The 26,344-nt window shown below is 35.6% G+C and overlaps 1 protein-coding gene across 3 annotated transcripts; it reads right to left on the reverse strand.

Moving 5' to 3' along the window:
* LOC104612854 (L10-interacting MYB domain-containing protein-like) lies at positions 1–20,108 on the reverse strand. 3 transcript variants are annotated; one of them, XM_010280465.2, is made up of 8 exons: positions 20,023–20,108; positions 19,768–19,840; positions 2,541–2,896; positions 2,254–2,471; positions 1,757–2,111; positions 1,458–1,666; positions 931–1,285; positions 1–846 (listed from the first exon to the last, which is right to left on the reverse strand). In XM_010280465.2, exons 2-8 carry the CDS (start codon positions 19,778–19,780, stop codon positions 274–276), a joined length of 2,079 nt encoding a protein of 692 aa, XP_010278767.1. In that variant the 5' UTR covers positions 19,781–19,840; positions 20,023–20,108; the 3' UTR covers positions 1–273. The 3 variants fall into 3 exon arrangements, with proteins under 3 accessions (XP_010278767.1, XP_010278766.1, XP_010278768.1); XM_010280464.3 differs by having other exon boundaries at positions 19,787–19,840; positions 20,023–20,100; XM_010280466.3 differs by lacking the exons at positions 19,768–19,840; positions 20,023–20,108 and adding an exon at positions 19,612–19,692.
* Between the last annotated feature and the right edge of the window lie 6,236 nt (positions 20,109–26,344).

Genomic DNA, 26,344 nt, shown 5'->3' on the forward strand with positions numbered 1-26,344 from the left:
ATGAACCGTAAGAACTCAATGTATATTATAGATCTCTACTGCTGCCAACAGTTACCAGTCTAATTACAAGAAGTACAAGGAAAACATTGGATGAGAATTGTTAGATAAGCAGAAAATTCAACATTAACATTAGTTGAAGATTCAGTTCTTTTTATCAAAAAATACTAGAAGACACTGATTTCCACAGTACTCGCTACGAACAATAAGTTAACAAGTCAATGCACATCCGAAAAAACAAACTACTAGTTAAATATCACCCGATAGGTAAGGTCACTAAGGCCGAAGCTTCCTCATCAACCACTTCTTGCGGATTGTGGAATCCAGAGCCAGAAACATCTTTGCTTTTTGTTCATCCTCCAGCAGATCACAAGCATCTAAAAAGAGATCTTCATCTATATCTGGTATAGCCTGAAGTGCATTAACTACCTTTTCTAGTGTACTAGGGACCTCATTGTCTTTCTTTTTATTTGCCAATGATGTAACTGCATGTGCCATTTCACGAAGAGCTTCTATCATACACTCATCAGTGTTCCTTGGCATTTTTCTAGAATTTGCAAAGGTCAATGGTGCTACAATTGGGCGCTTGTTCTGTTGATTCAATGTATCCACGGCCCCAGCTGAATACGATGAAGATTCTTGTGTATCAATCACTGGATCTCCATGGGCAGCAGAGGTTGGTGACTGTGGCCCCTCTACTTCAATTTTCACCCCTGGGGTGTCTTCAGGATCAGCATCATGCCCGGAACAGCTGTGTCTTCCATCAGTACTTGAATTTCCGTATATCACACACAAGTCATTATAGTTTGGCAGAGTTTTAGTTCTATATGATCGCACTTCTGGGTGTGCCTGCATTAACCTTATGTAAGAATGTAACATACTAGCTAGATGAAAATTAGCACATCACAATGTAAACCATATAAATATTTGCACCTTGAGATAATCATCCCAAACAATATCTGCAGCTGTAACCATTTGTCGTGTTTCATCCCAGCAAAACCCACTATGGTCCAGAAGAGTTTTCATAGCATTGTATTGCATCCTCAATTTTCTATGTCGATTCTTCAAAGCATCCTTGTCTAGTTCTAATCCAAATTTTGAATTGAACAGTGCAAGCATTTGTGTCCATGCTTCTTTTCGAAATGCACTACCAATCTTGCACCCACTACTTATCTGTTCTAACATAATATCCATGAAATAACGATCCATTGGAGGAGTCCAGTTAGTCTTCAAATGATCAATACTTGGAGGGTCTTGGTTATCCATTCCTCCAACAAATAGGGAAGTCCTATGGGAAAAGAAGAAAACATTCTTTTCGTCAAATGCATGTCAAGTTGCCAAAGGAATATACATTAATAATGCCACAGTTGGCCCACAAAGTAGCCAACTAATGAAAAACAACCAAAAAATAGAAAATTGAAATGACCAACATCCTTAGAGTTGTTTCAATTTGGCATCACCTTACCACACCTGGATCTCCAGGAACAACAGACACAGCTGGTGATTGTGAAGCCCCTGAAACTCCAGAAATTTTGACTTTAGGAGTGTCATCAGCAAGATTTGCATCATCAACTGATCCATGGTAAGCAGTTTCGTTTCCATATATCACGGACATATCTTTATAATTTGGGACAGTCTTAGTTCTATATGATCGTGCTTCAGGGTGAACCTACATGAATCATGATTTAGCTACTTGTAAATTGATAATTTCATATGGTAGGCTAAGAGCCTAAGATAAAATGGATAGTGGGAAATATACCTTCAGATAATCATCCCAAACACTATTGTCAGCTGTTACCATTTGTCTTGTTTCATCCCAGTGAAACCCGCCATGGCTAAGAAGAATCTTCATGGCATTATATTGCAGCCTCAATTTTTTGTGGCGGTTTTTCAGGACTTCCTTGTCCAAATGGAATCCAAATTTTTCATTGAAGGATACAACCATTTCCTCCCATGCTTTTTTACGAAATATATTACCATTTTTATGCCCTTTATGAACCTGTTCTATCATAATGTCTATGAAATAACGGTCCATCGTCGGAGTCCAATTTGTCCTTGAACGCTCACTACTGGAGGGGACTTGATTATCCATTCCTTCTATCCTTTCAGGACATCTACCAAATTAATTAATAACTAATCAGGAAACTTGCTCCCAAACATAAATTTATCATATATCCAACATGGACATTTTCCATGAGAAAATTAGCAAAAGAAAACAGAACAAAAATGACTGAGATAGCACAACAGCTTTTGTACCTTACCAAACAAAGATCTTCACGGCCAGTTGGTACTGCAGGAGATTGTGGATCTGCAGTAACTGCAACAATCTCCATTCCTGAGATACCATTATCAAGCTTAACATTGTGATCTGAACAATCAGTTGCTCCATCAACAGCTTCCTTTCCATAGATTATGCATAAATCATTATAATTTGGCACTGTTTTGGTTCTGTATGTTTGTGCCTCCGGGTGTACCTTTATATATAGTATGTTAGTTAATGTCATGAATAGTGAATGTAAATAAACAGTGTAAAAGAAACACACCTTAAGATAATCATCCCAGACATGATCATCTGCTATAACCATTTTTCGTGTCTCATCCCAATGAAATCCGTTTTGGTCAAGAAGAACCTTCACAGCATTATACTTAAGCCTCAACTTCTTTGATCGATTCCGTAAAATCTCCTTGTCCAACTGTGATCCAAATTTTGCATTGAACAAAACAACCATGTCTTCCCATGCCTTTTTTCGAAATGTATTCCGAATTTTATTCCCTTTATGCACTTGTTCTATCATAATGTCAATAAAATAGCGGTCCATTGTTGATGTCCATTTAGTTCTAGGACGGTCACCACTTGGCATAGTTTGAATGGCTTGGATGTCTGTTCCTTCCATTCCTTCTACAAATGCATAAGGCCAATTAATGTAAGCAATCACTAAAATATATTATATATAAAGAGAAGATTCAAAAGCCATGTTCACTGGAAAATAACAAAAAGGAGAAAAGTAAGCATGACCAAGTAAGGCTGGTACGTTTTAAGTTTTTCATCACCTTACCATTCTTATTTTTTCAGTAACAATTAGAAGAGTTCTGTTTTAGCAAGGATGACAAACTCCTAATGACAAGTACAATGGTACAAGGTAATCCCTTCCCTTGCCAAAGCATCTGCTAAGCTATTCATAGATCTTAGAATCCACCTAAGTGGATTGTTCAAAATCAGTGCTCGTTTGGGAGGGCTTTCGGGGCACGGCTTCTGGCATTCTGAGCTGGGCTCCACACAGAAATCTCTGAAGTTGTGTTTGGTGAAAATCCAGAAAACCAACATAGGCATTCCAAATGCCAGAATTGTGACTAATATGAAGCTATTCTGAGTAGCTTATCCAGAACCCGGGTGCTCAACCAAAGCAGTTCAATTAATGCAACTCACCCCAAATGCAGAAGCCATCCCAAACGGGGACTTAATGACAAAGCTTTTGCTTATACACCCAATTACCTCCCACTACCACCACCCAAAAAAAATGGAAGGAAAAAAAAATTTTTGGGGGCGGTAACAGTCATCCTTGATTAGTGCAATCAGTGTTGGTTAATTCATGGATATGGAAAGGAAAACCAACAATAATGGGAGAAACATGGACATGACTCTTTGTTTCTTAAAACCCACGTTGAGGATACATGTAACCTATCATATTCGTTTATACCATGCTTTTATTTTTAGAAGTGCTCTTCATGTGACACCTAGGAGACTTGGCAAACTAGGAACCTTACCAATGGATTGCATTAAGATCTGAGCAGTAGGAAGTAATAATGTAGTGATACTTTTCTTTAATTTAGGGAATGTTGGCCAATGTGAATGGTGTTGTTTTCTAAAACAAAAACTGCAATGTGAGAAAAAACAATACATTTTTGCTGGAGTGATGTTTTTGTTTCAGAAAACAAAATCATATACTTTGGAAACACCCCCTTAGTAGTACTCTAACTAATCAGAAGCATACCCCACCCTCCATACAAAGACCAAAAATACTGAACATAATATTTAGTTTTATAGAAAACGTTTTCAATAATATTTAGTTTTATATTTTATAGTAAAATAAAAATTTACTAAAGAAACAAAAATTCATACAAGTATATAAGCCCTGGCCCAACCAAAGCCAGAGAAGAGCACAAAAACCCAGCAGGGACCAGGGAGCAACATCAACCTGAAGATACATCCTAAATAAGGCCTTTATACACAAGAAAAAAGCTGACTCAAAGTAAACCCCCATAAACCAATAAGAAACCTTGCCCAGCCAAATCCCCAGATTACTTGGCAAGAAAACCACCAACCTCAAAACATGGCTATCTCAAAAAAGCCTTGCCCCCCTGCCCCCTCTACCCCTTTCTCTTGTAGTCCTAAAGTGAACTTTGCAACTCCTAGCTGGTTTTTTCTCTGATTCTAGAGGATCTATCTCAAGGTTTCTTCACCCCCCCTACCACATATCACACCCAGTTCCATTAAATCCCTACAATGTAGGCCCAAATCCTCTCATTCACTTCCGCAAACGCAGTCCAGTAAATCCCTATACAGTTTAGTTGTGTTAAAATAATGTAATACAACTACATCTCTTTTATATGATTAATTTTTTGTATCTTTAATACAAGTAATTCTTCATGGGAACAAAGGTTTTCAATATTCAAGGTTTGATGTAATAGAATATGCAAAGATGCTCATTTGATCTTATTTGAATACCCAAAAGGAAGCTCTCAGATCTGAAAACAAGTAAAAAATTCTGCAAAGGAGTTCTGGATTCATTCCCAGGCTCCCAGATCACAAAAGGATCTGAGGCAAGAAGTTGAAGAAAACTACATGTCCTTTGGTGGGCCCAGCCGCTCCCACCACTACTTAGGGCATGCCTCTGTTGTCTTATCTTCCTTTAGGCTGTGTTTGGGCGGAATGTTTTTGATTTCAGCTTCCATTTTATTCTACAGAAATGACCCCCCCCCTCTTGTGGTGTTTTTTGAGGTGATGATTAGCCTTGAATTGTATTTATTGAGAAATGGAAACTTCTCAGAATCTGAAAGGATGGAGAGAAGACAGTATAAACAGATTAAAGTTGCCCAAGAACATGGCTGGACAAGATGCTAATTTGAATTCCATGTTTCAGTGGAATTCACCTATGCTACCCAGATATGACAAGGGCATGGCTGGACAAAGTGTCAGTTACCAGATTTACAATAAAAATTGAAGTATCTACCATGCATAAAATAGAGGTCTGAGTATTATAGGAAATCATTATTTCTCCCAATTCCATTATGCAATAAAGAAACTACCTATGATGGAATATGGAGATTCAAAGAATCGATAAATTCAATTCCTCCTCTAATTCCAAATCCACCGTAATACAAATGTCACCTTAGGTGTTGATGGGTTTGGTTTAGATGGTTAAAAAAGTTGTCTTAGTGCATGAGACCCACTTGAAATAAAGTTCATTCAATCAAGTTGCAAGTTCATCAAATATCTTTCAATCTATTTTTTAGGGGCCAAAACTTGTCACTTTTGTTTGATTTTGGTGTCATTAGATAGATTGTATACCCAACAAGACCAAGATCTTGTAGTTGTAGATCCAATGTGTTGTAAAAGAGTTATGACTGTATTACTGATAGAGTGTCAATTGGCTATGGGAATCGAGTTTCTTATTTTTCGGGAATTGTAATATTAGTAGAAAAGTGTTCTAATGCTTGGCCCATCCTTTATTCTATATAAAGTCTTTGTAAGACCACAGAAAATTAGAGTGATTGAGTAAATCCATAAAGCATTGAATTCCATATTCAAGAATTGCTATTCTTGGAAGGGGTTTTCCTTTTCTATTTTTTTTTCCTTCTCCCTTCTTATTGGGTAAGATCAAAAATTATTCTAATCGATTTTCTATTTCTTTCTATCAGATTTGATTTCTCTTATGGCATTAAACAGAACAGAATGGTGGTGAGATAGGATTCATGTTGCCAATCCCATATAGCTGGATATGGATTGGGATAAGGCTTGGATGATAGTAATGATGATGAGATTTGATTTCTCTGCTGATCTCCTTTTTTTTTTTTGCATTCTTACATGGTTCTTCATTACTTCTTGGTTGTTTCTTGAGTTAGTTCTGCATCTTTCTTGGTTTCTTGACTTTTTTGCTTAAGAAATATCCTTTCTTGAGTTGTTGCTTGATGAAACCTATTTCACCAGGATCTTTATTGTTGCTTGCCTCCTTAGACCTTAATAATTTGTCCAAAAGGGAAAAGGAGTGAATCTTTCATAACTAGGAGAAATAGCCTAGCCCCCAAAAGCTCCATATTTGGCCCCTACCATTGCAAAGGAAGATAGGGAACATAAAAAGCATGTTTCGAAGTAATGAAAGGAAAAAATTCAAATGGCTGACTAGGGACATTGAGGTGAAATACAATTGGGTGAAGAAAATTGCTAACTCAATTGTCTATGGGTTAGCCAAGCAAGGGGTGAATAGGGATTCTTTGTTTTGGTTAATTTCTAATTCCTTTTTCTTTGTAATATGCTGGTGGGGAGTTAAGACAGTTTACCTCCCCCTCTCTTGTAACTAAATTCTCATATTTTTAATAAAGTTTATTGTTATTGATAAAAAAAAAAAAAACATTTTTCGGAGTAGGTAGGATATGTTGTAGAAAGAATAAGATAAACACTGTTTCAGAAGAAGCTGTTAACAAGTTTAAGTTGAGAGAAGAAAAAATTGTGCTTCATATCATACATGGGTCAGAAACCTATTGATGCAACAGGAATGCAGTGGGCTAGAACCTAGAAACCGGGAAAATATAAACTTAGATGGAGAAAAAAGATAAAAAGGCAAAGGCAGAAGAACAAGGTTTTCCTTTTGGCTTTTACTCTATTTTCTTATTTTGTAACATTTCAACATACATAGATGAAAAGGTATCTGCCTTTCACAGATCTAGAACTATCTTTTTAGAAACCCAAAAAAGGACACAAAAACATAAGCCATAAATTAAAAGAAAATTAACGATTCACCCCAACAGCCATCATTTCAAGTTGAACACTAATTTAGTTATCAAAAAAAAAGGTCCAACACTAATTTGTAATTTTCCCAAGATCTTTAAAGTGCATAAATTTTCCAGAAGCTAGAAGCTTGGTAAAGATATTGGCAAGTTGGTCTTCAATCTTGATGAACTTCAATTCAATTTGCCCCTTCTCACTAACTCTCTGAATAAATGGTGTCTCAACTCAATGTGTTTTGTCCTTCCATGAAAAATTGGATTTCTTGTCTTCGAGCTGAGGAGTTGTCACAATATATGGTTTTTCAGCCTTCTTATGCATATTGAAGATCTTCAAAAGTCTTTTAAGCCAAACCGCTTCACATGCTTCACTAGTGGCTGAAATGTATTCAACATCAACTAAAGAAAGTGCTACTGTATTTTGTTTCTTGGATGACCAAGAAATCACCTTACAACCCAAAGTAAAAATATATCGAGATGTGCTTTTCTAATCATCTAATAAACCAGCCAAATCACTATCTGAATAACCAACCAACTTGCAATCATATTCACATACATATTTTTCAGTCCAAAACTTTTTGTTCCTTTCACATATCTAAGGATTCTCTTTGCTGCCCCAAAATGATTTTTACTTGGCTTGTTTAAGATGCAAATCAGTCCTCAAATATTAGGTGTAAATTTGAAGATTAGAAGAAAAGGAAGAAGAGAAGTAAGAGCAGCAATACAAGAGAAGAAGATGGCGAAAAGAAAAGGAAGAAGAAGAAAAAATCGAATCATCTCTCCTTTCTCCTCTAACCCTTTTTTTATTAAGAATTAAAGTTAGAGTAATGACAAGTATGCCCTTAAGTGGGCGGCCAGTTAGGCATTAACATAAAGAGATTAAACAAAAAAGAAATAACAGGCCCATTAAGAGAGGCCCATTAGCCAACAATAAAAGAAAAGATATTACAAGAGAAGATACTAGGGTCCATTCGTCCCAGTCTCTTTGCAGTTTATGTATCTTAAAACAATACTTGCAGCAAGTACTATATCCAGCCTTGTGTTGCTGAGATGAATTAAGGATCCAACAAGACTTCTAAAAACTAATGCATTAACCAATTCTACTCCTTTTGACAATTTTACATTTGCAACCATAGGAGTGACCAAGCGTTTGCAAGCTTTCATGTGAAATCTATTTAACAAATCATCAACGTAATTTTCTTAAGACATGAAAATTCCACCTCCCCTTTGCTTCAGTTGTTTCCCCATAAACTATCTCATCAACCCCAAATCAGTCATCTCATATTCTTTTGCCATTGCCAATTTAAATTCATTCAATAAATCTGGGCTATTAGTTGTATAAATCAAACCATTTTTTTATCAATAACAGAATTTCATTAGAATTATGAGAAAACAATTACAAGAATAGGAGAGGTAAACTTTCTTAACTCTCCACAGTAGAATTTTTCCATTACAATTGAGCCCAAAACAAATGATTCCTTCCTACCCCTTGCTTTGCTAATACATCATCAAACCCATTTACAGTTCTTTTAACCCAACTGAATTTCACATCCATATTTTGCGTCAACTACTTGAATCTTTTCTTTTCATTGATAAAAATCCAAAATCCTTTTTCTTCCTTATGCAGCCACTCCACTACTGGCTTTGAATCACCTTCTATAACCAGCTTCCTTAGATTCATCATTCATGTCCTTTGCCTTTTGCAGTCCCCTCCATGACAGCCATAACCTCAGCCCTTAAAGAATCACTTACTCCAATTGAGCCTGAAAATAGACCAATAATTCTGCCTTCACCATCTCTAAACACCCTTCCAGTACCAGAGGGACCTGGATTACCTGCACTGCTTCCATCAATGTTTAACTTTACGTAGTCATTCATTGGTGGAAACCAAATAGGGCTTGTAGTAGACTGGTAGTCAGAACTGGCCACTTCTATCCAATTTTTCATAAAATCACCTGTTGAGAAAGTAGCAAACAGCTCCATAGATTTTACCCAGTGTATCACTCTCACCATGATTGTTTCTATGACAGCCTCCCTAGTTCTTTCCTTACCTGAAAACAATCTTGCATTCCTTTCTTCCCAAATGGTCTAGCTAACTGCCGCCCTCACACATCTCCATAACACTCTTCCCCTTTTCTTTGGTCACCTAAAAAAGTAGAAGCAAACAAGCTTTGCACACTCATCAGAGGAAACCACCTACACCCAAACAATGAGAAAAGCCACTCCCAAATAAAAGTTGCAAAGGAGCAGGAGATTAGTAAGTGAAAGCAAGCCTCTCCATTAACACACCAATGAGGGGATAAGCACCAATTGGTTCCTTTCCTTTGGACTAAATCGTAGGTATTGATTCTTTTCAGAAAAACTTCTAAATAAAAACCTCCAACTCTTGGATGTATAAATCAAATCATCAACATAAAGACAAACAAGAATTAAATCATGTGTACCTTTTTTCTTGGCATAGAGTGATGGCTCATTTAAATCTATTCTTGCAAAAATATTTATCAATCTTGTTATTCCATACACTGATAAAAAATGTTTTATCAGTGTATGGCTCATTTAAATCTATTCTTGCTTTAACCTATACAATGTTTTTTAAAGCTTATAGACTTTCCCTTCTTTTCCTTCTATCACATATCCTTGAGGTTTCTCAGCATAAACCTCCTCTTCTAAGTCTTCATTTAGGAAAAATGATTTTATATCAAATTGATAAATAAGTGCAAATACAGCTCTAATGGTTTCAATTCTAACAGCTAGCGCAAATGTCTCCCTAAAATCTACCCCAGGTTGTTGACCAGTTGTACATATGCACATACCTTTCAGCAACAAACCTTACCTTGAATTTTTGAATTGAGACATCTTCCTTGAACTTTGCTTTACAAATCTATTTTAAACCAGTCACTTCTTTTTTTCTTTTGGTTTATCAACCAACTCTCATGTCTTGTTTTATAAATCCATTGCAATTTCTTCCCTCAGCTTTCACCAAAACTTTTTCTTTTTTGGAAATAATAACTTTTATTTAATAATTAAAACGTAATTACAAAACAGTCACCCCAAATAAGGAGTGCTGACCCCATATAGAACTCCAATTTTACAATGCAGCACAAAAAAATCCTGCCCTCATTGACCCTCGTTTAGCTAAACCATTGGTTGTCCTTCTAACCCATCTAAATTTTACTTCAATTTCCCTTACAAGACACCAAATTTGTCTCATGGCTTGCCTATGTGTTCAGATTCCAAGATTGCAACCTGCATCCAACTTATTTCCATCCTTGAGTCCCCTTCCGCTTCAATCTGATGGAGGCGTAATTGTTTAGCCAGTCTCAAGCCTTGCACGAGAGCCAACACCTCGGCTCTTAGTGAGTCCCCCACCCCTATAGGTCCTAAGCATAGAGCTAAGATTCTTCGATCTCCATCAGTTAAAGCTCCCCACACACCTGATGGCCCCAGATTACTAAGTGAACTGCCATCAAAATTCAGCTTTATCCTTTTTTGTGTATAAGGTACCCAACTTTCCTGGATTGTAGGTTTGGACTTTGAAAAACTTTCTACTGCATTCCATCCCCTAATTATGTCATCAATTGGGAGGGCATCTTTCAAAAGCAAGAAGGCAACATCACATGAACCTAAGGTTTCTTGAAGAAAGCATATCTTTCTTGGTGGGGTGTCTAAATCTACACCACTTGAGCTTACTAACCATGGACCTTGATTCCTTGAGCTTGAAGAATCAGATCTTGGAGTGGAACTTCTTGGGCTTAGGTTTCTTGAACTTGCTGGCCCCACATTTGATGAGATTATTCCAAGCCCATTATTATTTGCCACTACTTCCCTTTCATCTTCTAGGAATAGTTGTTAAGGCATCACCTAGGTGACTAGGCGCCCTTGGCAAGGAACCTCGCCCAAAACGCCTTGACTTATAGCAACTAGGCACTCTTCTAGGTGACAAAAATGACAAGGCAGGCACTTTATATAATATCATTTATATTGTTGTATCTTATCAAATTATATATATATATATCATTTGTACTTTGTTTTAATGTTTTACTATTGAAGTTTAAAAGATCAAAGTGTTTTTAGAAGAGAAAAAAAAAAGAAAGAGGAAAGAAAGAATAGAAGTAAAAAGATGTTCTTTTTTTCTATTCTCTCTCTAATTAAATAAAACAGAAATTCCATCCTTGTTTTTTCCATTTTATTTTCCATCTTGAATATTTATAATATAAATTTAATAACCTTATTTAGCTACTAATTGATATGAAATTGCTCTATTAAATACTCATTATAGTAGTATTATTTTTGGAAATAATGAAATTAACATATGTAAAAGATTTTTATCTTTTAGATGTGATGACTTTCGTATTTTTAGAGGAAATTTAATGTTCTTAATAAAGAGAATTGCTATTCTTTCAATTAATATACATGTTGAATGGTATATAAAACTAGGGAACTAGACAGAAGTTAGTTCTTTCTATTATAAAATTCTTATCGCCTAGGCAAGTATCGCCTAGACGACTAGGTGCCCCAGTGTCACTCAAAATCGCCTAGACACCTTGAAAATAAAGCTTCTATAAGGTACTTCTTCACTTGTGATGAGTTTTCTCCAGAGTTGTATGCTCCCTCTTCATCAAATATCACATTTTTTTATACCATCAATTTATTTGTAGTTGGGTTTAGTAGTTGATATGCCTTCGGTTTATCATTATAGATAATGAAAATGTATTTTATTCATTTATCAAAATTTTCTCTCTTTTCTTCTTATGCCATGCTTCAAATGGTGTTTTGCTTTGTACCGCTTTGGTAGAAGAGCAATTTAGAATGTGGACAATAGTGTTGACTACTTCAACCCGAACTTTGTTTGGAAACTTTTTACTTCGGAGCATGCTTTGAACAATTTCTACAATTGTTCTATTTCTTCTTTCGGCTCCCATTTTGTTACGAGGTATGTAAAGGGCACCCCAGTGCACAAGGCTCCCACCAATGTGAGGTCTAGGGAGGGGATAGATGTACATAGCCTTACCCCTACACATATTACGAGGTATGTCTTGTTGTCAATTCTCTTTTGATATCGTGTTCTTTGCAACACCTCCAAAACGTTTTTGGTGTAAATTCTCCCCCTTTACCAATCCACAAGATTTTTAATTTGTGCTCATTTTGATTTTCAACAAATGCTTCAAAGTTTAAATTGAATAAAAATAGAAAATACTTGTGATTTTCATCTAGAATATACCCACATCATTCTTGTAAAGTCATCAACAAAGAAGAAAGTATTTTTTCTTGTTGAATGAGGATGTCTTTTTTGGATCACAAATGTCCACATGAACTAGCTAAAATGGTGCTCTAATGTCCCCAAGAATGGCAGCCTATGTTGCTTCCCATGGATGCAGCCTTCACAAAATAAATTTGTTCTCTATCAATTTGAGGGAACCCAATCACCATATTCCTTTTCTTCGACAAGGAGACTTTTAAAATTCAAACACCCATATTTCAAATACCATAACAAGGAATCATCCATCTACTTTCTTTTCATCACATAATCCACATCATGAGATATGATGAGTGGAAACACCTTATTTGTTGCCATTTTTACTTTAGCAATCATTTGACACTTCTTATCAAATATTACACATTGTCACATTTACCATTGCCAATACATACTTCATACCCTTTTGTGTAAGTTGTCCGATGCTAAGCAGGTTTTGAGTTGACCCAAGAATATAAAGAACGTCATAAATGAGTTTTAGAGTTACCTTGCTTGGTCCAAACTACCACAACACATTTTCCTTCAACATTTTGCAACTTTCCATCACCAAGCTTTACTTACTATTTGAATTGTTCATTCAGCTTCAGAAAGCATTCCCTTTTTCCTGTCATGTGATTACTGCAAGCACTATCCAAATGACAAACTTTTTTCAACTCTTGTTGAATATTCATATAAGAGCAAAAAAGATGATTTTCTAGATCTTTTTAAGTGTAGTAGCTTGCTCTTTCTTTTTAAACCCACAATCCTCTGGAGCATGAAGCCATGAACATGATTTTTACACCTTTTGCATATAAAGTAGCAATCTTGGAGAATATGATTATCCTTTCTGCAAATAAAACACTATATTTTGCCTTTTGCTTTTTCCTCTTCCATATGGTTTACCTCTTCTACATCTGTTTCCATTTTTCTGACATCTTCCTTCCCCTACCTTGAGATGACCCTTTTTTGAATTTTCCTTTTCACCACCATTTTTTTTTCATTATTCCAAGAGTGATTTTGGATTAAAAAGCTTGCTCCAAAGGAGGGGTTAAGGATTATTTTTATTCTATCTTCATGGGTTTCAAGAGAGCTCATCAACTTATGCATAGAAAACTTAGATAAATCTTTAGTTCATTGGGTAAAATCCTTGCATAGCTTCCAAGATTTCTCAGTCAGACATTCTAAGAACCTGGACAGAGGTAGCACAGTTTTCAAGAGTGAAAGAAAAAGTAAGGGTGGAGTGGAAACCTCCAGAAGGCAACAGGTTTAAACTCAATTTTGATGGAAGCTCTCTTGGAAATCCAGGACTATCAGGTATAGGAGGAGCAATCAGGAATTCTGAAAGGAGGATATTGGCTTTGTTCTCAGGACCGATTGGCATTGGAAATTCACTAAAAGCTGAGTTATTGGCACTGCTACAAGGGCTAAAGCTTGCTAAGCAGCTAGGACTTAGGCATATTGAGGTGGAGGGGGACTCAGAAGTGATCATCTCTTGGGCTACAAACAATAGAATTACTCCATGCCCATGGAAAAGATTGCAAAGGAGGTAGAGGCTGAATTCAAATGGGTCAGAAGGAGTGCAAATGGACCAGCTGATTATCTTGCCAAACAAGGGGCACCGAGGCAACAATTGTTTTGGACTGCGCTGTAAAGTGGGACAGAACTATGTACTAAGTTGGGAACATTATTCCCATCTACAAGCTGTAAAACTTTATTTTAAACCTATTTTAAATAAAACTCTCTTTTACTGGTCAAAAAAAACTTAGATAAATCTTTTGCTTCTTCTATGGCAGCCACCACATGATCAAATTTAATCAGCATACTTCTCAAAACCTTTTTATAATCTTTTCATCCAAAGTATCATCTCTATAGGTTCTAATTTGGTTTATAATTCCACTAACTCTAGAAAAGAACTCTTGAATAGATTATTTTTCTTTCATCACCAAATCTTCAAAACCTCTCCATGAAGTTTAAAGTTTTATAGAAATTACTAAATAACAAAAACAATTATAGAAATTACTTCTTCTATGCCTTGAAACTCTTGAATAGATTCAATTTCTTTCATCACCAAATCATCAAAACCTCTCCATGAAGTTTGAAGTTTTATAGAAACTACTTTTTCTATGCCTTGAAACTCTTCCTTTAGAATATCCCATGCTTCCTTCAAAAGTTTTTGCAACCATGATTATTGGAAAAATCGCTTTGTTTACTGCTTTCTAGATGAGATACAAAGTTTTTGCATCCTTCTTGTTTTCTTTGTACTCTTTTTTTCCTTCTGTCCAAGTTGCAAGTTCTTCATTATCTTATGGTTCTTTGTACCCTCCTACCAAATTCCACAAATATTTTGAGATGAGAAGAATTTTCATCTGTATACCCCAAAAATCATAGTTTTCTCCTTCTAAAATGAGGATTGGAAACTCTTGGAGATAATCAAAAGGAGGAGCTACTAGAACTAGTTACCATGGGCAGTTTTGGATTTTGATGGATGGCTAGATTGTGCTCCGCTACCAAAAGTTTTTGGTGCAACAGAAACCAATAAAGAATAAACTTTGATGGAGAAAAACAAGATAAAAAAAAAGACAGAAGAATGGGTTTTTCTTTTTGGTTTTTACTCTATTTTATACTCTATAACAAACATTTCAGCATACATAGAAGAAAAGGTCTCTACCTTTGACAGACCAAAATCTCTCATTTTAGAAACCCTAAAAAGGACACACAAGCATAAGCCATAAACTTAAAGAGAATTACAAATTACCCCAATAGTCAGTTTCAACAAAACCAGCTTGAGGGTTACAACAAGGTCGTTGGTCACCTTCAAGTTAGGGAAGTATCAAGAAGAGCTATTGTTTGATGTCCTGCCAAGAATTGTCATCCATGCCCTTCCTCGAAGACCATGGTTATATGATCAGACCAGCACATAGTTGTCAAGGTAACGCCTAGGCAACTAGGTGGTTTTCGAACCTTGTCTTTTTATTGGTTAGTTCTATTTGTTATAATAGAACCTATTACATATTATCACCATTTCCTATTAGAAGAATACTAGCAAATGTCTTCTAGGGTTTTATTTTCATACCAGGATCAAATAGAAGAGCAAGAGCTCTCCAACGCCAGGTTCGTTTCACAGGCAGTCCAACTCCAACCTGTAGTTGCATAACAATGGACTTCAGTTTTCAGTATGCCCTACACCACTTATTCTTCTTAACCTCTTTGTTTTCTATTTCTTTTCTTCCTAAATAGGGACTTTGCCACATTTGTCCTCTTCTTTCTTTTTTGTCTTTTCACTATGTTTTTTGAGTGATTTTTTCGGAATGAAACAGGGGCTCTGCCCCTTATTTTCTTCTTCATTTTCCTACAACCTTTTTGCCTTTTTTATCTTCAAAGGAAGTCTGAAAGAGGGGCTCTAACGCCACCCCCCCCATTCATTTACCTGCAAAATTTTCACCTTTTTTTCTCCCCAAAGATGGTATGGAACAAGGGCTCTGCCCCTTCTTTTCTTCTTCATTTCCCTGCATTTTTTCATATTTTTTGTCCTCAAAGGTAGTCAGTCTGAAAGAGGAGCTCTGCATCCTTAATTTCTTCTTCCTTTTGTTGTTTCATTTTATCATTTTTCTCTTTGCTTTCTTGATCTGAAACAGGGGCACCACCCCTTGTCTTCTTCTTCTTGGACCAAAACATGGCAACGCCCCAAATTTTCTCCTTCTATTTTTTTATTTTTTTTCCAACTTTTCTACTGCATAAGTTCTAACTCCGTTTATTCTCTTTCTTCATACTTGAAGAAAGAACAACATGCACAAATTGGCAAGTGACTTGAGGTAAGCTACTTACTTGCATACAATTAAACTAGTTAGATTCAGAATTCCAGATAACTATTCCCTATTCAGTATTTACTAGCTTAGGAGGGGTAGGGATTTATGATTTTCCTATTTTCAGATTTTATCACCTAGGAACCTTGAAAACTATGGATCAATAAGTTGTCCATGGTGGATATGATCTTTTAACTCAAAACCAGCATTTTCCTTTCTGGTTTTCTTCATACAGGCAAGAGCTCTCTAACATTACCCAAGGACTAACTGCAAGCTTTTCCTCTTCATGTAGATCTAATTCCTCTCCCTACCTTTGGTACCTCAAGTGGTTGATGATTTCAAACTGGAAGCATCAACCTCCAAGGCTGAACACAATTGTGACCCCACAAAAAAATATAACTTTTAACCATTGAACACACCTAATGGAGAAGCCAAATAGTCAACCAAGTGGATTTTTTGAATTTTTTTATGTATGTTGTATATTTTGTAGGCAGAAATGTATTCTGGTCATTTTGAATATTGTCTGTGAGTCCTTGCCTTAAGATTCACTTAGTCGAGTCATATTAGAACAATAAAAAGGGCCATTACTCAATGAAATATGGACCTAAATTTCAGCATTTTCTGCACAAGGGGATGCTCTCAAAGTCAAACTGGAATTCTCACACTAGTCAGCCCAAGGTTTTACCATTGCACCAAGCAATGGCACCAAAGCTAAAGGTTAGGTGACATTGATTTTTTACTTGGGATTATAGGAACAACTCAGTTTTTAGCTATGCTAGACTCATGTTTTAATCCTTGTTGGGTCTTGTTTGGTTGCAAAGAAATGAATTCTAGGTAGGTGACATTAAGTGGGTATATATGTCATCATCTCAAAGCAACCATGATATACATTAAGTAGATTAAAAATAGATGGCAATTAGGTGATGAGGAGATGAAAAGCTAAACTTATAATCCAAAGAGAAAGAAAATAGATGAAAGGAAAGGGAAAAAAAGGTGGGCTGATCACCAAACATTAACAAGCAGCTGAAAAAAGTGGAAGAGGAAACAAGCATCTGATTAACTGAAACAAAACAAAAAACAAAAAAATAAAAAATAAAACTAATTGCTTATGAATATGTCTCAACTAAAGTCTATATATACTCTTATTTTGTTCTTTGAAAAATGAAAATCTGAGTATTTTTTATTTTTTTCTGAGTTAATGAATCTGGTGATTGATTGCCAGATCCAACAATTGTTCTAGCTCCCATGTTGAGTGGTTCCTGGTTTTCTCCTCTTCTCTCTCTCAGTCTCTTCTCTCCTCAGCTGCTATTGCCTCAAAGAAGATATTCCTAGCCTTCTGAAAGTGGATTGGCCTGCACATTTGTTCATAAGAAAATAGATTTTCAAGTTTTCATAAATCCTTGCGTTAAACCTTAATATTTCCAAATTTCCTATACTTCTTCTCAACCTTTGGCCTTAAACTTAGCCAACTTTCCAGTCTGATCCTTCATCAATTTGGTATCAGAACAGTTGCCCCTACATTAGTAGCAGCCAATCCTCCATCGCCTCCATTATGTAACTTTGAGGAGTCCCTAACAAGATTATAATCATTCAGCATATTTCGTTGTTCTTGTCTTGCCTTTGCATTATAGTTAGACAAGTGGCAAATAACCAGGGAAGAGAAGCCTCTATGACCTCTTTTCTTGCTATCAGCCTATAACCAAAAATATTCAATCAAAAAGAAAGAATTAGCAGCAACTGATCAAACAATAGAAACATCAAAAGGCACACATACCTCTTCAAGGACTTTAATCCACAGGATAAGCCATCTTATAAAAGAGATTGACCAAATGATTGATACAACCCTTAAAACAATAGATTGCAGTAGCATCTAACAATGTGCAAACCAGTGTGTAATCATGAGGTAAAATATTCTGATGCTCTTTTATAATTTTATTGGTAACAGAAGGTCATTGTATAATATGTGAGAACAATACCCTCAAAAAGGCTCTATATCGAAAATGTATAAAATGGAACTCTTATCTCACAATAGAAACCCTCCTTCTATAGTTTTGTAATTTCAATCATCAATATGCAGTGTGTGTGTTTGTAGCTAAATCATCGGAGATGAAAATGTTGTAGAATATGTTGCTTTTCCTTTTATTTTTATATAGAAACCAGAATAGAGTATATTTAAATCATGAATTCACTCAACTGTTAAGCATTCTTTGTACTAACTCATCATGTCTATGTGCAGAATCAGAAAATAGTGATTGAATAACAACTTCAACCTCTGAGGCTGTTGACAAAACCACTTGTAGAACCATTTAGGGGGTGTTTGGCTAGTCTTTTTAAGTACATCTTTCAACAGCCCATTGATAAATATAAATAATATATATATATATATATATAGATTTAGATATATTCAATAGCCCAGTTGGCTAAAATACGTATTGAGTTTTTGGGGTTACAGGAATTAATCAACTAAGTATCCTTGATAAGAAAACCAGGAAAAGACCAGAAATGCAAACCAGAAGAGATTCAATCAACAAGAAAATATCTAAGAAAATCAGACGAACAAGCAACCAATTCAATATAATGGATCCACTATCATCAGATAAAGCTCAATATTCTTTCTTCTTTCCTTCAAAGATTCTTCAGTTTCTTTGTAAGACAGAAGTCATGACCCCAATCTCTATTGCATTCTTGAAATAAACCTGAAAAGAAAAGTTAATCTTCACCACTCCTATTTTTCAACCACCTCACCTGTGTTGTCCTACAAAGGCCATCAAGACCTACTGACGTACATTAGAAGTACTCATTTTGCAACAGAACCACCTTTTTCACCTCCTATCCATGTATCTTTATTAATACCCTCTCTCCCCCATTCCCCTCAGTGGCTTCTTCTGCCCCCCACCTTTACCAAATCCATTGCAGCTTTTCTTTCCTCCAACCACTCTTCCCCCTCTCTATTTCCACCTACCAAGGGCTACAGTTGATTCAACTGAATCTAACTATTGCAAAATTTCTTACCTTCCAAATACACGATTCCACTAGTATTGGGCCATGCTACTCTGGAATTACACCTCCAGTTTTTATCCAATAAAAAATGTCCAACTTTACTGGAAAATGGATTAGCTCCCTACCATAAAACGTTCACTAAAGGTGACCTAACAAGTCCAAGCTGAATGGACGACTTCCAATCCTCTCCCATGCTCAATGTCTTCGCTTGACCTATATATTTGGATTTTGAAAATCAAACAGGCATCACGAACAAATTCAGCATAACGTGAAGTCGTGAAAATACAAAGACGTATCCCCTTCATAGATCTAAAGAGGAACCTGACCTCCATATAGAGTCGTTATGCAATGACTATCTTAGGAGTTTCGAAAAATGTACAACTAGCATCAACTATCAAAGATGAGAACAGAGAGGAACCAAGTCTCAGAATGATAAGGGAATCAACATTTCCATGTTCCATGACTTGCATACAACAAAAATTCAGGTACAAGAACCAGATATAGTCCTTCGGTCTTTCCAGCTGAAACAAAGAGATCAACGAAACATAATCTTCAAAAAAATAGAATCTTCCATACCCACTGAACACTGTAAGCATTTACCAACATTTCAAAGGCCAACCCAGAAATATTACTGTGTTGCACAAACTTAATCTACAAATATCACAAAAAGTAAGAAATAAGAAGCTAAAAAATGACTAATCTTACAGGAAAAAAGAAGACAAATTAGATTACCTCCACAACTCATTCTAACCTTCAATTAAATGCATCCTCAAAAAACAGAAGCAGATCCATCAGGACCATCACTCTGTAAAAAAAAAAAAAAAACCAAACAAACAAAGATAAACAGAGAAATAAATTAAGAAAAAAATAACTAAACTACCAGAATGCGCATAAACATATCCATATTTTTCAAAAAAAAACAAAACAAAAGACGGGTTCAGATTGTATTGAAAAGAGCGGGAAAAAAAAAAGCCTGTGGAAACGTACTTCGGGATGTAGAGTTGAAAATGAGATCTAGCTGCTTCAGATCGAAAAGGAAATGGAACCAAGCTCCAGCGTGTAATGGGGTCGATTTCGATCCAGTGCAGGAAGACAGCAACTTTGCCACTCTTCTTTATCAAAATATCCAAAATACCCCTGCTTTGGATATTGAAATTTGAAAATCGAAAGCGACTGAACGGACCTCTTTTAGTATCCTGGCCTGGACAGGCCTGGGCTTACTATCTTTCTCTCTCCTCTCTCAGGCCTCCTAAAGAATTGGGCCAGATGGATTTGGATTTTACAAAATTTAGGCCTTGGAGTTGGCAGTTGGCACAGATGCGTTTCATGAATCATGAACGCTCCGTTTCAAGAAAAACGGAAACGCCTATTAATCGCGTTTGACAAATCATTGTTTACAAAAAGGTTGGAGTAATGATTATGTCTTGGGTTTGGTGAGATGGAGGGTTTGAAAAAGGCTGACAGTATGCTTTGAGTTGTCATATTCTTTGTTATAATGTAAATATTTAAAAAATAAAATAAAAGCACCTTTGAACGCCCAATCAGAATGCATATCCTTAAAATAGGGTTTCTATGTGTTTTAAAAAAATGGTGCATAATTAGCGGGTGGTGCTCCTTTTTCTTTTTCTTTTTTTTTGTAAATCGAAACACTATTGAAACTAAATAATTCAAAACAACCCCTTAATAACCAATTACTAGAATTGCGATTTATTCCTCATACCTACTTCGCCACTTCAAGTGAGCATTAGAAATATCTCCACACAAACCCGAGAGGAAACTGTTTTGGGTCTATTTCTTAGGTCAAACAGTTCGATTTGCTTTAATAAAAAATTTAAAATTTAAAGAAAACCAAAAAAATAGCTAAAAACCATTCTCAGGTCGAATGGGTTGACGGTTCGACCGCCCAAGTTAGCAATTCGTTGACTAAATCAACATTTTTTTTGCTAAATAGCAGTTTTGGGTAAAATGGAACTGGTTAAGTGATCGATTCCTAGTTTTCCGGTCCGGTTTTGAAAACATGTCTCCACATGAATGAAAACATACAAGTTCAGAAAAATGTTTTTTTGCGGCTCCAACATCTGTGAGGAGAAAATAGGGGTGCTTACGGTTCAGTTAATCAAACTATGGATCTATTTTTCAAACCAAACCAATATCATCAATTTTTGGAAAATCATAAACTAAAACATGATTTTCAATAATGAAAATATATAGTTTATAACTTATATTATTTTTATTGATTAAATTGAATAATTTAATATGTAGGTCATCATAATATATTAATATATAGTTCAAATTTTATCATTGTAATTAAATTTTTGTAAAATAATTCCTTTTACATTATCTATTATATACATTCAAATATTAAAATAAAAACAAATGATAAAATCACTTAACTAACTCATTAAGTAACTCAATGATCAAGAGAGACCATGGCTTTTGTAACCATGAGTGCTTTGATTCACATCTTTACATCCTTATAAATGTTTTGGGGTTTATTTCAAGGCAAGTTTGGCTCCAAGACCAACCAAGATTGGTTCCCCAAAAGTTTTTTACTATTATTGAAACCTCCCCAAAGTTTGGTAATTGCAATCATCTCCTTTGAACTTTTGAGTTTTAAGTAGATTCCCTCTTTTAGAATCCTTTAACAAGAGGCACAAAAAATGTCCAAAATACCCATTCATTTACTTTTGATCAAAATGTTTATTTTCCAAATTTGCTCTTCATATCAATCGCTAGTTCGCTACCCCTACCCCTTCCAATCTCTTTTCTAAAATTGATTTATTTTCAAACTTGTCATTCCTCTCAATTGATCAAAGATAAAACTGCAACTATAAACTCTCTTTTCTTTTTGAAGAAATTGGCCTAAATAATAATTGCATGTGGATAATTTTGTACATTTTCATTCATCTTGTTAAAGGATTTTAACAAAAGAGGTATACTTTTAACTATGTCAGAAAGTTCAAGCCACATGTACTTTATTTGCTTGCAAAACCGAGAAAGGTAATAATTGCAACCGTTTATGGCAACTAGGCGCCACTAGGCACCACATGAGCACAATAGTGAAAAAACGCCTAACCGTTGGGGGAAGCTTTAAAAAAATAACTTCCCTAAACGGTAGGTGTGCATAGAAACCGAAGTCATCTTTTTGCTATTCTCGATGCATACGGAAGATCATGAGAGGAGAAATGCTGAAGTGGCACCTATGCGACAACGTTTACTGAAGAAACACCCACGCTTCCAAACACATTCTAAAACCTACCCTACAGTTTGCGTTTTGTTAAAACATCCATAAAATTTGTAATCCATTTACTTAATCGGCTTTCACTAGATGATTGGAAAAATGACAATTTTGGCCTTAATGTCTATTTGAAATTTGAATAAATTTAGTCAAAAGAAAATAAAAATGAAAATACCAATTTTCCCCTAGTAAGACATGAGCAACCACTCTATTTGGCTATGTTCGGTCAACTTTGTTTTATGTACAGAGAAGTATTAAAGGTAATTTTGGAATAAACAATCATTGACCCATGCCCTTGAACGTTTTCTCATTCAGTTTAGGTGATCAATTTACTATTTTCAGATGGCAAAACAAACACATTTTAGTAAAAGGTCGTTAAGTAAATGAATTATAGTGTAGGTTTGAGTAAATTCATGAAACTATAGGGGGTGTTCTAATAAACGGCCATAAAATAAACTTGAAACTATGAAATCAATTTGTTTATACATGAGGCCATGAGGGAACCTTTATCAATTTGAAAAAAAAAATATATATATATATATATATATATATATATATATTAGAGTCAAAATTTATGTTTTATTACCATAGACCTGCCTTGCATTATGAGCAATTTGATGGAAGTTCATGCCATGGTAAATTTGGGAGAAGGGGGATCTACATTCAAGCCCAAAACCAAGTATTTTTTGGTAGAGCAATGCAGACTAGGTAAGATTTGGGTTGTATTTGGTACCATTGCCACTTCTACTTGTAACATTTTAGGTTGATCAATATAAATTTTATGAGAATATATATTTTTTTCTATCAAAAATTCTGAGTTATTAATAAAACATTTAGTACCATTGTTAGGAGTGAGCAAACAAACCCAAAAAACTAAAAAACTGAATCGAACCAATGAGACCAAACTAAAAAATCCGATTAACCGAACCAGTCGGTTTAGTTTTGGTTAACTAATATAGAAAACCAGTGGTTAACTAAACCAACCAGTATACATATATTTCTATATATTATATGTATATTTATGTATAATATATATATATATTATTTTCTATATATTATAAATTAATAAATATGCATTATATATAAAACATGTATTTATAATATAATATACTATTTATTATTTAAAAATATAAAATATTTTATATATATTTTAGACAAATTTCTTAAACTACCCCTATAATTTAGGAAATTAGCTCACTTTACCTTACTATTTATATACCGCTCATATGCTACACCATTGACAAAATAATAGTCCTTTCCATTTACCGGTTTGACGATATCTATTTTGCCCTATTTCTGACCCTCTCTCTCCTCCCCTTGGTCTCTTTGTATCTCTATCTCGAAATCAAAAGAAGCACTTGAGGCTGCCCTCCCCACCCACAACAGGGAGATTATATCAGTGGCCCCTTGACTTAGGGAGCGGCCTAATCTCCGTCCAACGCGTATAGAACGAGTCCTAGACCATTGATTCAGACTGGGAGCTACCCTTGAATTTTCAAACTTGACTGTGTGTCTCGGAATCAGAATGGGAGGTATTGTTCAGATTATTAATTGGTAAAGAAGAAGGAGAAGGAAGAGGTTTTTTAGGGTTGGAAATATTTAGATAGGAGATTGCAGGAGAGGTGGAAATGGGAGCCAGCGGGGGTAGAGATAAGCAGCTGAAGGCGGAAGGGACCATCTCTTTCCCTACTTTCTGAGGATCATCTGTGGTTGCCTGGGTTCTGAGGCAATTGTCCTGCACAATGAATGCTATTTGCGGGGGTGTACGGGATTTGCTCTTCACCAGATAAAGACAGTCAGCTGGACTGCCTCTCAGGTTACCGTCCCTTAGATAACATTGCTAAGGGATTCTACCCGAAGAGAAAGCTGGATCGTTGCATAGAGAATCCATCGTTGATGAATTTCACGGTGGAAGTGATCAATGATGCAGATTTTCCTCATGTTGGTTTAGCAGATTTAGCAAGAGTAACACCAACAAACGAGGAGGGCTGCAAAAAGGCACTCATGGATGAAACTGCAACCGACGTCCGAGACTCCACACTTCAATTTTGTAATCTCTCTTCTTTTATGATCAGGGAAGGCCGACGATGAGAAGATTACTGAAGGGAAGGCCGACGATGAGAAGATTACTGAAGGGAAGGCCGACGATGAGAAGATTACTGAAGGGAAGGCCGAGTATGGTGAATCTTGCAAAGACAGTAACTTTGGAGTTGTCTCAAGCCAGCCATTGATGCCCGAGGAGGAGGAATCACGGGTCCCAAAACCAAAACCAGATCCGCTCAAATCTGCTACGTCTACTTCAGATCTTCACCACAAATTTCTGCTACCTCTCGCCCCAATTGAATGCCAATTTTTTCTTCAATGGAACTTTCCCCCCGGATTGCCACAAGTGCGATGCCAAAGGAGCCCATTTTTCTGATTTTTTTCATCCAATTGCGTTTTATTTTGAAAATTTGAGGAACAGTGAAGGAAAATTTTGACATTTTGATTTTTTTTTGTTTCATTAGTGTTACCGACAATGTCAATTGTCAGAAAATTTGTGAATTTAATTTAAGAAAATACATAAATAGTAAGGGTAGAATTAATTAATTTCCTCGATTATAAGGGTAATTTAAGAAATTTGTTCTATTTTTTTAAATTTTTTTATTATATTTATTTATAGTATATACTATAAATATAAAAAAACTGAAAAACCAATAATTGAACCAATCGACTAGTTAACCGATCGGCTTCGGTTCGTTTTTGATTATCGATTTTCTAGAAACCAGTAGTATCGGTTCATTTTCAAAAATAGGTTGGTTGTGAGCCCCCCTAAGTTCTAACCATTGTTGTTTCTTTAGAAAATATCAAATTGTGTGTGTCTATTATAAATGCTAACACCCAATCCAATGCCTATATTTTTTTAGTAAAAATAGTTATTTAGTAGAATTGGAATCTCTTACCAACAAAACACATCCCAACCCCTATCAACTTCATCTAACACTGCACATCTCACCATGAGATTGGGACCCACCATAAAAGTGAGACCTATCATGAATGAGATGTGCAGTGTCAGATCATGTTGGTAGGGTGTTTGAAGGTGTATTGTTAATAATAGATTTGGACTCTTATCTTGTGTGATGTGACAAAACAATTTAGAAAAAATTTGTATTGACCAACCTTAAACCTTGCAAGTAGAAATGACAATAGTACAAAACACAACCTTAATCATCATTGCATTTTTTTTTTCCAAATTCTAACAGGATGACATAATGACATATCAAGGTTGTTGACACTAATTGGAATACTAAATTAGGCCCCAAAAAATGAATTACTGATTTCTCTCTTCTTTTCATTGTTCTATCAATTCCCACCAAAATCCTGACCCCCTCCCAAAAAAGAAAAATGGACATCAGCAACAGAAACATAAGACGCATTAGAATGTCCTCCTCTTCCCAGAGAGGTGTGGAAAGAAAGGAGGGAAATCCCTTGAAGAAACTTGGGCATAATGCAGCATTACATGAGCATGGAATGTGGGAAATATTTTGGAATGACGTATTTTAATTTAACAGAGAGAAATATCCCATTGGGGTAGAGAGAGAGAGAGAGTCCTTTGCTTGGAAGAGAAGAAGAATCAAGCTCTTGGTTTGTTTTGCTATCAAGATAAAGTTTTCTTTTCCATCAATACATCGATATGAAGATAATGAATTCCTTTGCAACTAATTCTTCAACACTTCTATCCCAATTTATCATTGGGCATTACTTTTCTCCTACTATCGTCGAACCACCTCTTGATTTTCACACTTAAAATCTAAACCCTAACCTTAAACTTCAAACACTTCAAACATTGACCCCTAAATTTAAAAATTAACATACAAAATGCATTTGGTAGGATGCATGTTCTCCAACTAGGTAAATGAGGCAAAAATTTCCTTTGTCATTGGGAATGACTCAAACAAAGGGCTTGTGATAAGGGAGATGGAAGACTTCTAATGCAATAGTGCTGGCAAAGACCAAACACCTAAGAAAAAAAATCTGGGGTTTAAACACACTTATGAATTAATCCAAAGTCATCCTTCATAAACACGTTCT

This window comes from Nelumbo nucifera, chromosome 3, assembly GCF_055504915.1.
Source record: "Nelumbo nucifera cultivar China Antique chromosome 3, China Antique-T2T, whole genome shotgun sequence".
In the NCBI taxonomy this organism is placed as follows: Eukaryota; Viridiplantae; Streptophyta; class Magnoliopsida; order Proteales; family Nelumbonaceae; genus Nelumbo; species Nelumbo nucifera.